Source organism: Phytophthora sojae (assembly GCF_000149755.1).
Source record: "Phytophthora sojae unplaced genomic scaffold PHYSOscaffold_2, whole genome shotgun sequence".
Lineage (NCBI taxonomy): Eukaryota > Oomycota > Peronosporomycetes > Peronosporales > Peronosporaceae > Phytophthora > Phytophthora sojae.
Window position 1 is genome coordinate 6,240,584 of NW_009258116.1, and position 12,145 is coordinate 6,252,728.

Here is a 12,145-nt window from a genome sequence, read left to right on the forward strand (position 1 = left end):
TCCCACGCCCAGGCCTCTCTCGCGCGCTTGTCCTCTGCCGACAGGGGCAGCGTGTTGCCCATCTTGGCATACACAAGCCAGTCGACACCGGCGAGCACTCGCTGAATTGTGCGCACCGATGTCGACAGCTTTAGCTCTTCCTTAAGCTGCTTGGCCGACAGCTGCCCCTTTGCGGCAGTGCGGACGAGGTAGCGCGTCTCGCGCTCTGACAGCGAGGTCGCGGGGCCCGGTGGCTTGCGCTCCGTCGGGGTCACGAAGAGCACGCGATTGATGGCGCCCACTGAGCGCTTCACTTGGCGCGCAATCTGCCGTAGGCCTAACCCGTCCTCGTGGAGCCCTTGGATCCGCCCTCGCTCGATGTCCGTCAGTGGCGCACCCCTCCCCATCAAATGTAGAATGAGACCAGCTCGATGGGAGCGGCGGTGTGTGCTTGGCGAGATCATTGGTAGCGGCGAGCTGCCTCCACGCCTTGGACTAGTGGCTGTTATAGATGTAGCCATCCGTTCACCATCATTCCTTTTCACTTGTTTTTTGTATATGGGATTGGGTGTTCATATATTTGTCGCAATGGCCAAAACGGTCACTTGTATGGTAGCCCCATCTTAAACTTCACTATTGGGGACGTTAAAACAAGGCTCGTATGTGTTTTAACGACACAAACAACATATCTAAACACCGTGGCACAACTCGTAAAAATGGCTGAGCTAGAGGGCAAAACGTGGGTGTTCATATTAACTTGGCGCGGGGTGTACAGATCTAGATATTGATGCCTCTGCATAGTGATAAAAAGCGGTCTCCCGAGGCTATCACTACAAAGAGGATCGTCTGTAACTCATTCCCCTCGGTCGTCCGAATGTCGCACCAGCTGATGTGGGCCGGATTGTGGGCCAGTGGGACGTCAGTCACGTCCAGCGTCTCCGAATTAAGCAGAATTCAACACGCCGGCCCAGTGCGAGACTTCACCCTTCACCCCCCAACCAAAGACACAAGACGCAAGACAAGATGGCCGAGTCCACCTCCACCACGCGCACGCTGACTGTCGGTGTCCTGGCGCTGCAGGGCGCCTTCGAGGAGCACATCGACATGCTCGAGGGCCTGCGCGCCACCTCCGCATCCGGCCAGTCCGTGGTCGTGACGGCCGTGGCCATCCGCCTGCCCGAGCAGCTGCAGGGCGTGGACGCGCTGGTGCTGCCCGGCGGCGAGAGCACCACGATCGGCAAGGTGGCGGTGCGCTGGGGGCTCATCGAGCCGCTCAAGCAGTGGGTGGCGGCGGGTCGCCCCATCTGGGGCACGTGCGCGGGCATGATCATGCTGAGCAACCAGGCCAAGCACGCCGAGGAGGGCGGCCAGACGCTCATCGGCGGCCTGGACGTCGAGGTCTCGCGCAACTTCTTCGGCGCGCAGGTTCGCAGCTTCGAGATGCTCGTAGCGGGCCCGCCGGGCTTCGACGCCGAGCCCTACAACGCCGTCTTCATCCGCGCGCCCGCCATCATCTCGGTGGGCGAGCAGATCGAGGTGCTCTCGCGCGTGGCCAACGCCAAGCCCGCCGACGGCTCCGACCCCGTGGACGTCATCATCGCCGCGCGCAAGGACCACATCCTCGTCACGGCCTTCCACCCGGAGATCACGGACGACGCGCGCTGGCACCAGTACTTCCTTGAGGCCGTCATCCTGCCGCGCGTATAGAGGAGCAAGCGGCTGTCAGGATGTTGAAGAGAGTGACGAAGAGGTATTGATACCCCCGGCGATGAAGATGCCCGGGCACTACTAAGATGATAGATTGTAGGATGATATAGGTGTGGGCAGACGTCTGCAGGCAGACAGCGACAGATTTATGACTAAGCGAGGCAAGAAAGCACGTCGACCGACCAGCAACCAGCGTTTCGTTTACAATTGCCTGAGGAGAGGTCACTATGTGTCTTCTTTCTTGCCTGCCGCTTGCCGTCAGGCGCCTAACCCAGCCTAACCTCTAGAGCAGCAGAGAAAAACAAGTCCCGGAGACGGGAGGGGCCGAGCGACGCCGCTCCTCGAGGGGTCCAACGCACGAGATGAAGCCAGAAAGGAATTAAGAGGAGGGACGACACCTCCGCGAATCCTCACGAAACAGCGCGTGTCCTACACTTGTCTAGCCCTGGACAGCATCCAGCGCGATACTCGAGTAATACTTGACGTCCATGTCGGAATCGTTCACCAGCTCCGTCAGGCAGGGTCTGCACATAACACAACAAAGGTCAGCTCCACGTGATAAACTCGAAGCGAGCTACTAAACGTACCGGACTTGAGCCGAGACCACGGAAGCATCGGCGAATTTACACAGCTGCTCTAAGGTCATGGAGGCCACGAATCTAACGTTGGGGATCTTGTCGTGAGCGCCGCGGATCGCCAGCGTCATCATAAGGGTCAACAGGTCGCTGGACACCTTCTCCACGGCCATCTGCTTCAGCGCATGCAGCACATTCACGCGCTCCTGGTAAATCACGGACTTGTCGAAGATCTGGTTCAAGCGCGGCATAACGTTCTGAAGGATGTAGTCGCTGCCCAGGGCCTCTAGCAGCTGCGGCAGGATCTTCGTGGCGCTCAGGCGAACCTCACCCACCATGTCCGTGAACGCGCTAACGTAGATCTCAAGCAGGTGCTCCTGGAAATACTGGCCGCCGAGGCTGCCGGCGAGGGCGGGGATGGAGAGGATCACAGCCTCACGCACACGCCACTGCAGGTCGCGCGCGAGGTCGGCGATGGCCGGCAGAAGCACCGACTCAAAAGAAGCCATCCACTGGGCGAGAAGTTCCATACGCTTCAGAATGTTAAGCCGGACGTCAACGACCTCATCGCGCAAGAAGAGCAGCAGCAGAGGCGCCAGCGTCGACTTGGACGTAGCCTCGCCCAGCTTGGGCGCGAGCTCCATGCACGCGATCGAAACAGCAGCTGCAGTGAAACACAAGTTAGCAAATGTTTCACAAGCCGGAACGAAACAAAACAATATGAGAACGTACTGCGAACGTTGGGGGCGGTATCCTGGGACAGAGCCGACAGCAGCGGCAGGATCTCGCTCGAAAACAGCTCGCTCTTGATAATGGAGATGTAGCCCGACAAGTTCTTCGCCGCAGCAGCACGCACCTCAGCCTCCGCGTCCTGAATAGCAGCAACACCCGTTGTCAGCCACCTGTTCCATCATTCCACACCGTCGCCCTGCTTGCCTGCCTAAGAAATCCACCGCTCCCGTACCTGCAGCAGGTTGCTGAAGCAGCCCAGCAGCTCCGACTCGGTGATCTGCGTGCCCATGGCGCGGGACAGCGGGAAGAAGTCCTTGGCGATGCTGAAACGCACGCGCCACGAGCGGTCCTCGACCGACGAGCGCACGATCGGGAGCACGTGCATCGAGTTCTCGTCCTGCGAGAGCAGCTCGCCAATGGCCGCCGAGTTCTCAATAGCGAGCAGACGCACGCTGTCCTGATCGTCCGCCGTGAGCGCGCGGAAAAGCGGCAGAATCATGGAGGCCACATGCTCCTTCTCCATCGTGGCCGCGAACTTGCCGATGTTGGCGGCCGCCGCGCGGCGCACCATGGGCGTGTCGTCATTGCACATGAGCTGGTAGAAGCTGCAAAGCGCAACAATACACATAGTATCAGCATCAAATAACAAGTCCCTGCGTCCCCCACAGCTTCGGACACGTACTCGCGTAGCTCCTTCTTGCGTCCGGCGTCCGCGAGCTTGCCGTAGATGGGCGCAAAGAGCGAGCAGACGGACACGCGCGACGTGAACCAGTCGCCCTCGGCCAGGCGCTTGGCCAGCGGCACCATGACGTCGCCCACGCCGGGCACCACGGCCACCACCTTCTGCAGGGACTCGACGGCGCGGTCGCGCACCACGGTCTCCTCTACGCCGGCCAGCACCTCGAGCGGCTCCACCAGCGCGGCCGCGTGCTCGGTGCCGCCCACGAGGTCCACGAAGCCGCCGAGCTCCTCGGCCAGCGCCACGAGCACCTCGTCCTCGTCCTCGGTGGCTTCTGCTCGGGGGGGCAAGACACGTTAGTAACTGGGGCGCAATAACACCTCTTAACCTTATATATAACTGCAGTACGTACCGCGCAGGAACGGCAGCAGGTCCGAGCGCGTGCGCTCCGGGCCCAGCGCCTGCGCCACGGTGCGCAGCCGCCGCATGGCCTTGATGCGCGTCTCCACCTCGTCGCTCTTGAGCTCCTCGGTCAGCAGCGTCATGGGGTACACTTCGTCCTCTGCGGGGATTATGTTAACATAACGGTAAGTACGTTATAAACTGCATGCGGCACTCTCTCCAAGGGGAGGGAGTCCATGGAGGAGCGCAATGGAACGGATTGCGGCTTGGGTGACGGACGTCGAGACCCCCGAGGGGCTAGGCAGGCAGGCGCACGCACCCATTGTGTCTGAGGGGGCAGTGGAGGGTCTAGGGGGCGGTCTCTCTGCTGTCGCCGGCGCGCGCTACGCTCGCTCTGTTGTTACAGTAGTCGGTCGCTGGGTCGCTGGCTGCGGCTTCTTCCGGCTTATACAGTCAAGGCCCCGCTAGGCCTTCCCCCCTTTCGGGCGCGCTAAGTACGAGCCCTGAGATCTCATTTCCCGTCGCACCCGGTAATCTATTGTAGCAGTTGTGAAAGGTTTTGTGTGACCACGCTAACTAACCACAGTACGCCAGACCACGAAACCACCTTGAAAAAGTGAGCCAAAGCCTGTACTGTAGCTGCAGTGACCATGGCGCCGCTCATGTGCGTGGAGTGCGAGGACATGGCCGCCGCCGTGCGGTGCGAGGACTGCGAGGACGTGTACTGCCCGCTGTGCTACGAGGCACAGCACCACGCGGGCTCGCGCCTGCGCCACACCAAGACGCAGCTGCCCCGTGTCAGCGCCAGCGCCAGCGGCGACGAAAGCTCGGCTCCTCCTCCGCCGCCGCCGTCGCCCGCCAAGTCGCAGCAACCGGCAGCGCCGACTGAAGAGCAGACAGCTGAAGTGCCCCCGCCACCCACGGAGGCGCCGCCGTCGCCCGGGAAGCCCGCGCAGACGCTGGACGCGCCCGTCACGAGCGAATCGGAAGAGGAGGAGGAAGACGAGGACGACGACGAGCTGATGCGCGAGATCGAGGAGGCGCCCTCGGCGCTGATGAAGGACGCGGCGTTCATCCCGCTGCGGCTGGACGAGGAGGAGCGCGCGTTGTTCAACCTGCTGGACGCCGCGCTCAACGTGAGCGAGTACACGGACAAGGTGGACGTGCTGTCCTACCGCTCGCCCGTCAAGCGCGTGATCCACGAACTGAACGAGACGTTCGGCGTGCTGTCCGGCCTCATGATCGCCAACGACTTCCGCCAGGGCCGGCGCCTCGTGCAGGACAAGCAGTTCAAGGACAACGAGGACTTTTTCCGCCAGGTCTTCGAGATCGGCCGCCGCTACAAGATCATGAACCCGGAGCGCATGCGCAACAACTACGGCAAGATGATCTACCTGCTGCAGGACGCCAACCTGCGCGAGATCAGGAACTACCTCGGCTTCTCGTGCGTGGCGCCCATCAAGACGGTGGCGTCGCTGCTCAAGGAGCGCCACGCGCTGGACATGCTGCGGGATACGCGCTGCGAGGCCGCGACGTCCGTGGCTGCGATGGATCTGGCCGACCCGGAGGCGCTGCAGCGCTTCACGGCCAACAAGCAGCGGGCGATCGAGGAGCTGGTGCGTGACTACAAGTCCGCGTCGCTGTCGGAGGAGGAGATTCGGCTGTGCCTCGCCTCCATCTCCGACAGCCAGAGCTATCTGGCGTCCAACCGCTCGCCGATCACGCGCATGATCGACTACCTAGAGAAATACTTCACGCCGAAGAAGGCTGAGCCGGGCTTCAGTCTCGAGATCCGCGCGGGCAAGAACGGCGCGCGACTGAGCCACAGCCACGCCAGCCAGTACGAGTACGTGCTGCAGTCGCTGCTGCTGTGGCGGAATATGACGACGGCGATGCTGCGGCTCTGGTGGGTCGTGGAGGAGGACCTGCTGGGCGGCAGCATGTACCGCCTGCGTGACACTGGCCAGGGCCTCAACCGCATGCAGCACGCGCCCGAGACGTCGCACCTGGTGCACTCGATCCTGCACAACACGCAGAAGCTGCGTCCGCGCTGGGTGGGCTCCTCGGTGGTGCACCTGGGCGACCACAACGTGCCCAACGCGCTCATGTTCATCGACAAGTACACGCAGATCTCGCGCATCCTGAGTCCCATCGCGAACACGGTGCACGACATCCCGGCGCTCGCGGCGCAGCCCAACACGCGCGCCTACATCGAGGAGAGCTTCGGCGGCGCCGAGACGCTGCAGAAGCGCATCCTGTGCGACTTCTTCAAGCACGGCTTCGACGGCAGCGGCGCCGACAACTTCTTCGACGCCGGCTCGTGCATCGACGGCCGCCTCACGAGCGCCTGGAACTGGTGCAGTCGGATAGAGAAGAAGTCCTTCTTCCACGTCTTCCTCATGGCGGGCTTCGTCGGGTTTGACGGACACTTTGAGAAGTAGTGCAGGTCGCAGCTGGAAATACAGACGCTTTCGCCAACTGCTTTCGTGCATGCAATATGGCCCATACATGGGTTCACTTGAGAACCGCCTCGCGGACCAAGCGAGCTGCCTCTTGCTGCAGCTGCGCAGCGGCTGACTTTCGACTCGACTCGAGGCCATGCACGCCGAGCGGGGGGTCTTCACTCACTTGATTACTACTAACTATTAACTAATTCAGCTTCACTGATGGGCAGCACACACAGCGCCGCATGCATACTCTGGTCTCTAGGCGATATATAGCAAGACGAGGCCACCTTATAAATGGTGGTGGTAGTTGGGCTGCTGCTGGTGATGGTGGTGGCGATCCTCATCCTCGGTTGGTGAATAGTGGTGGTGCATCGAGCCGTTGTGCTGCTGTGGTTGTTGATGGTGCCCCGGGTAATAATGACCCTGATAGTACGCCGGGTCCTGGTGGTGGTGCTGCTGCTGATGGTGATGATGATTCCACGATAGCTCCATCGTCTTCTGCTCGGACGCCGCCATGTCCACGTTGTGCGTGAAGTAGACTGCCTGCTCACTTCCGTAGTCGGTCGTCGATACTGGTCGCGTCGCGTCCGCGGCGCCGTGTCCGTGCCCGCCGTTCGTGAAGTGCGCGACGTGCTCCAGCACCGGCTCAATGTCAGTCAGCAAGTGTTCAAGATATCGGTCGTCGTGGGCGTCGTGCACCTGGTCGTGGTCCGCGAACTGGTGCACCTCGTCCTTGAACTCGGGCTTGATGTACATCGGTTCGCAGTCGTCGTCGCCCAAGCTCTTCTTCTCGTCGTCCTCCTCTTCCTGGATGTGGTCCATGATGCTGAGCTTGGAGATCTCGCCGTACTCCGTCGGCGACACGGGCGGCGACTGCGGGCCGTCGCCTGACCCCTCAACTGGTGTCGTCACGGACGCCGACGCGCTCGAGTTGTTGGATCCGGTGCTGCACGCGGAGCTGACCGAGTCGCTGCGCACGCGGCGCTTCCAGCGGCTGAGCTTCTGTCGCAACTTCTGCGCGTGGGTCATGGCTTGACGCGTGGACTTGGAGCCCACGTAGGCGGCGATGGCCGTCCACGGGCCCTGCGGGAAGCGCTGGATGGCCTCCCAGAAGCGGCGCTGCTCGGCCGGGGACCACGCGTGCTCGCCCGGCTTGGGCACCGTGAACTGCGTGGGCACGAGCTTGGCCTGGTGCAGCTCGCTCATGACTTTGGGCGAGATCATTGCAACCGCGCAGCTCTGGTCTCGGTGTGTCGCGAGGTGTCCACCTGGAAGTCTCTCACTGCGGCCGACGGTCTGATACTATGACTTGCTTGGCTGCCACTTAGCGAAAAAAACTAATTGCCGCCGTTGCTGGCCCGCGTCGGTGAAGTCTGTGTGGTGGCGAGCTATTCGCGCAATGAATGAGGCGGTGCTAAACGATAGGATTGCGGCTGGCCTTGTTGGTGCTGGTCGTGTGCAGACAGCGGGGCGTATCTATTCTATGACTGGCAAGTAAGCAGCCCCAAGAGACGGAGCGCTCATCACCTTTTTTTTAAATTGATATCGGTGTCCAATATTTCGGTCGACGGATCGAGGCGCTGGCTCGTGGTTAGAGACCAGTGGGAATCGATTAAGCGCGCTCGAGCTCGACAAGGAATGAAAATGCAGCGTCGCTCATGGAGCGGCAACACATTTGTACCGGTTGCCAAATTTTCAGGACCCTCCGGCTCGAGTTTCGCTAGAGCGTGCGAGGGTTGCGGACGCCACGATCGTGGCCGATATGTTGATGCAGTGTCTTGTACAGGTACATGATACGCTGTTGCATTGCATGCAAAACGCTGCTGGCTGGATGTCAGCGGATTTTCCGCTGAAGACTAATATGTACGCTGGTCTGGCCCGCTCGGTCGATAGGGCGAGAATGCCTGCCTGACACCGCCTCGGCAAGCACCACCGTTGCGGCGCTTCGTGTTTCTTACCGGTACATTGCTCGCAGGATATGCACCGAGATTTGCTGCGTACGTGGCGGCTCAGCACACCATTCGAGCGTTTGCAAAGGAATATTTTGCCGGCCGAGCGGTAGGAATCCCGGCCAAACCGACTCGACACTCGACACTCGCCGTTGCCCTACAGCGCGGGGCATTCATCAGTTGCATCGACACGAGAAAGCCGGCCACCCGGTGGTCCGATGGCCACGTAGCGTTAGCCGCACTTGTCAGACCGTCCGTCCGCTGCCAGAGACAGTCAGCTGTGCCTCCAAACATCCCGGACAAACGTCCACTCTCTCCGCGCGACTTACACCTCCATCACCAGCACGACGCAGCAGCGACAAGTATTGAGAGATATACGGCCAAAACTTCTGCCGATCCGGTCCTGCGCTTTGTGAAGACTTATTCAGCCAAAACTTCCACCGGCAGGTAGATATACCATGGCGTCAAGTTGTGCTGCTAACATTTTTTTATTGTTTGACTTGATACCCTTGTTGAGGTATCAACAAAAGTTGCTGCGGCACCACCAAATATCTTATTCGAAACGTCCGTAGAAAGTATCCACTGAAGTTTTGGCTTAACTTTTCAGTTCGAATTTCTGTGAGTCAACCGACCAAACGTTGTCCGTCGAAAAGGGCGCTCGTCGTGCACCATGAGCAATTCCGGCTGGCGCCTCTGTTCACGCTACCGCGCTCAACCTTGCACGGCAGCGCGTCCAGCTCGTTTTCCCGATCTAACGCTTTCGGCGATCGCTAATTCACCTGAACTGGCGTACGTCGGGACCAATTTACAGTAAATTATTTGCTACATTTTTATAATACATAAATGCACAGCAAGCCACTCGTGCTTCATTCCACTAAGCAATCAACAACGTTGCCGCCTCAGTTACATACCGTATGTACAGTACAAGAACCTAAAAATTGTTGCCTCCGTACATCTGAAGTGTAAAGCGATGGTCCGCTTTCGCGTTGCTGCTGTACAGGCGTCCCCGGCCTATTCGCCACAGTGATACTTATGATGTTTGCGAATCAACAAGATTCACGCGGTCTGAACATAAATGAGTATGTGCTGACTTACTACAAGCTTAGCTCAAGAATACGGTGGAGGTATTCCCGCAACGTGCCACTTGTCGCAGTAGGTCTCGCTGTACACTCATCTAAATCAATATGTTTGCATAAGTAGCGCGCAAATCTTGAGAGCTTGTTGTACTTCCTGTGCGAGGTACATTAAAATATACAGCCGGGACTAGCCCGGGGACGCCTGTATGCTTTTCATCAGGCCGCATGACATGACTCACGAACGTGGACCGCATTTGACTTCGGTCAATTCTCGGGAAACAGCCGTCTGGTTGGTACAATTTTGAGCAAATCCTGCTTGGGCACTCGCGCACTTGGGGCTTGTGCCACGATACACTATTTTTTTCATACATGTACTTTTAAGCATTAAAATGACAGCGATTGCTGCGCTGTTGTGGAGCGCACTGCCGGACGAGGAGCTGTTCGCCACTGCTCAGCTATCGCGCGGCTCCGTCTCCTCTCGCGAACGGAGCTGTTTGCCCCTCGACTGTCACAGGTGCGTTACCAACGTGGATCGACCGAAGGACGCGACTCCGCCGTGGAGCTGATGTACGCGCTGGAGAGCTCGTTCCGATTTGGTGGACAGCCCGAGGCGGATGGCCGAGAGCTGCCGCAGAGTTTCGCTCCCGTCTTCTGGCCCACAGACGCCACTTTCGGGCTCTTCGCTCGCAAGGACGACGCGCACTCGTCGCCATGCTTCACACTAGGCACGTGGTTTAGCCTATCTTCGCCAGAGCAGGGCGTATTCCAGCGCGGCGTCTTGCTCGGGCTGCAGAGCGAGAAGTGTCGGAAGGAGGGCGGACGCTGGCCAGACTTCCACTGTCAACATCTTGCGAGTGGATACCCACATGAACTTGTACTGCCCGGTGGCGGCAGCGACGCAGTGCAGTTGTAACCAGGTTGATGAGTATTTATCATGTATTTCAAGAGTCTTGACAAGACCGATCGCAGCAAGTGTTTGTCTTGTGGGCTCGCAACTTAGAAGGGCCAGCAGCTCGAGAGTTTTCAGTACTACTACCCCCAGGTGGGCTCGAGTTGCATCGTCCGCTGTACGATTCGCTGCGGTAGTCACTACAGTGCTGCATGTGCTCGCCAAAGCGCGACGTACGCGTACTCGTCTGGATGGCGCACGACGTGGAGAAGGTGCGGTGCTCTCGGCCGCGGTGAGCGCTGGTGCAAGCAAGCGTTGACGCCTCCGTGTGTTAGCTGGATGCTGAGCCGAGACGCCTACTTCGACGCGGCGACGCCGTGTAAACACGCGCGAATCAATCAAGGTAGCTGCGTCGGCACAGGACATGCGACTCTCGTTTTGGTCGCGTTTCCAAAGGCCTACGATGGCGTCGTGACTGCGTTGCGCAGTTTCGCTTACAGAGCCACCAGCATTTGAATGTCCATCAACACTGCTCCGAAAACCTTGTATTGTCGCGCTCTGCTGCGAAGCTCGTGTCACCGTTCGACGAGAACAGGATAACGCCACGACGCGGTTTTGACAGCAACGCAGTGCTTAACTATATATATCGCAATTCGCAGTTCGTAAGAACTGTCGTTAGTACTGTTTGATGTCAGATACCGGTATCGCCAGAATTATTTACTTGACTTTTGTATTGAAATCAAATATATTGAGTTTTGTATGCATTCGAATGACTTACTGTTGTATTGAGTCGATTTATCTAAGCATTTGTATGCGGATTAACTAGTGTTGGACACATAACTCAGGGGGTTCCCCTGAGGGGACAAAAAGCAAAGGTATAGTCCAGAAGGCCTTTAGATGGTGGTATAGGCCATGATGTTCCCGATCCGAGCGGGCCGGCTTGCTTAATGCCATTTTAGAATTTACTGAACAGGAGAACGGACATGAACTGGATGCTCGCATAAGGGCAAGAAGGAGCAGCAACCTGCGCTTGAGTCTTCAGGTACTCCCATGATTACTAAGTAATGGCGAAACTTGGTCTTAACTTTCGTTTTAACTGGTTGTACTGTAGAATGCGGCGCGTTGGACGTGCTGGTGCTCTAGGGGGTGATTCATATGCAGGCAGTAGCTAGATAAGGCACAACTACGTGTGCAGCACGAATGTCTTCGGCCACCATTGCTGCGGTATCGACAACTCTACTAATAGCGTCTGATCTTTATGCTTGTCAGGGCATGTTCGTGGCCTTCGCTGCTGGAATAGATCAAGACTCTGTATCACGATCTCAAGGACGCCCCAAAAGACAAAGTCACGCTGGAAGGGTCTACCAGCACGTACGTAAAGGCGCGTGACTGCAAGATAACCTACTCACTGCGAACCTCGATCCGGTGCAGGCGCGTGACCGAACTCAAAGAACGCAAGACTACCTCGCTATGTTCTAGTGTTAACTTAAGCTCTGAGAAGATATTTTATTATTGCGACTGGTGCGCCGCAAGTGAGGCGGCCCAAGTCGCTTGTGATTTTTTTTCATTTGGAAAATAAAGAAATCTAGTTGCCCCACATGGTTGTTGGTGTGATGATCATTTAACTACATCTCGGTTACGACAATCGAATGCGCATTGAACAGCTCGATATAACGTCGAGTTCACTTGCGTCACCTCGAAAGCTTACTG

The 12,145-nt window shown here is 58.4% G+C and overlaps 6 protein-coding genes across 6 annotated transcripts; 4 read left to right on the plus strand and 2 right to left on the minus strand.

Moving 5' to 3' along the window:
* Positions 1-1,002: 1,002 nt before the first annotated feature.
* Positions 1,003-1,686, plus strand: PHYSODRAFT_484036 (hypothetical protein; the record flags this gene model as incomplete). Its single annotated transcript, XM_009521743.1, has 1 exon — positions 1,003-1,686. One exon carries the CDS (start codon positions 1,003-1,005, stop codon positions 1,684-1,686), a length of 684 nt encoding a protein of 227 aa, XP_009520038.1.
* Positions 1,687-2,125: 439 nt separating this feature from the next.
* Positions 2,126-4,217, minus strand: PHYSODRAFT_325833 (hypothetical protein; the record flags this gene model as incomplete). The annotated part of the gene is made up of 6 exons (XM_009521744.1): positions 2,126-2,210; positions 2,274-2,925; positions 2,994-3,132; positions 3,226-3,598; positions 3,676-4,006; positions 4,085-4,217. The coding sequence occupies 6 exons, from the start codon at positions 4,215-4,217 to the stop codon at positions 2,126-2,128; spliced, it is 1,713 nt and encodes a 570-aa protein (XP_009520039.1).
* A 507-nt stretch (positions 4,218-4,724) lies between these two features.
* Positions 4,725-6,555, plus strand: PHYSODRAFT_539764 (hypothetical protein; the record flags this gene model as incomplete). The annotated part of the gene is made up of 1 exon (XM_009521745.1): positions 4,725-6,555. The coding sequence occupies one exon, from the start codon at positions 4,725-4,727 to the stop codon at positions 6,513-6,515; it is 1,791 nt and encodes a 596-aa protein (XP_009520040.1). The 3' UTR covers positions 6,516-6,555.
* Positions 6,556-7,007: 452 nt separating this feature from the next.
* PHYSODRAFT_539769 (hypothetical protein) lies at positions 7,008-7,906 on the minus strand (the record flags this gene model as incomplete). Its single annotated transcript, XM_009521746.1, has 1 exon — positions 7,008-7,906. A coding segment is annotated over exon 1 (738 nt), but the record flags the coding sequence as incomplete, so codon positions are not given.
* Positions 7,907-9,935: 2,029 nt separating this feature from the next.
* Positions 9,936-10,818, plus strand: PHYSODRAFT_344788 (hypothetical protein; the record flags this gene model as incomplete). Its single annotated transcript, XM_009521747.1, has 5 exons — positions 9,936-10,016; positions 10,061-10,447; positions 10,547-10,588; positions 10,633-10,707; positions 10,771-10,818. 5 exons carry the CDS (start codon positions 9,936-9,938, stop codon positions 10,816-10,818), a joined length of 633 nt encoding a protein of 210 aa, XP_009520042.1.
* Positions 10,819-11,556: 738 nt separating this feature from the next.
* PHYSODRAFT_284980 (hypothetical protein) lies at positions 11,557-11,981 on the plus strand (the record flags this gene model as incomplete). Its single annotated transcript, XM_009521748.1, is given in 3 exon segments — positions 11,557-11,671; positions 11,682-11,820; positions 11,867-11,981. Coding segments are annotated over 2 exon segments (228 nt in total), but the record flags the coding sequence as incomplete, so codon positions are not given.
* Positions 11,982-12,145: the final 164 nt, after the last annotated feature.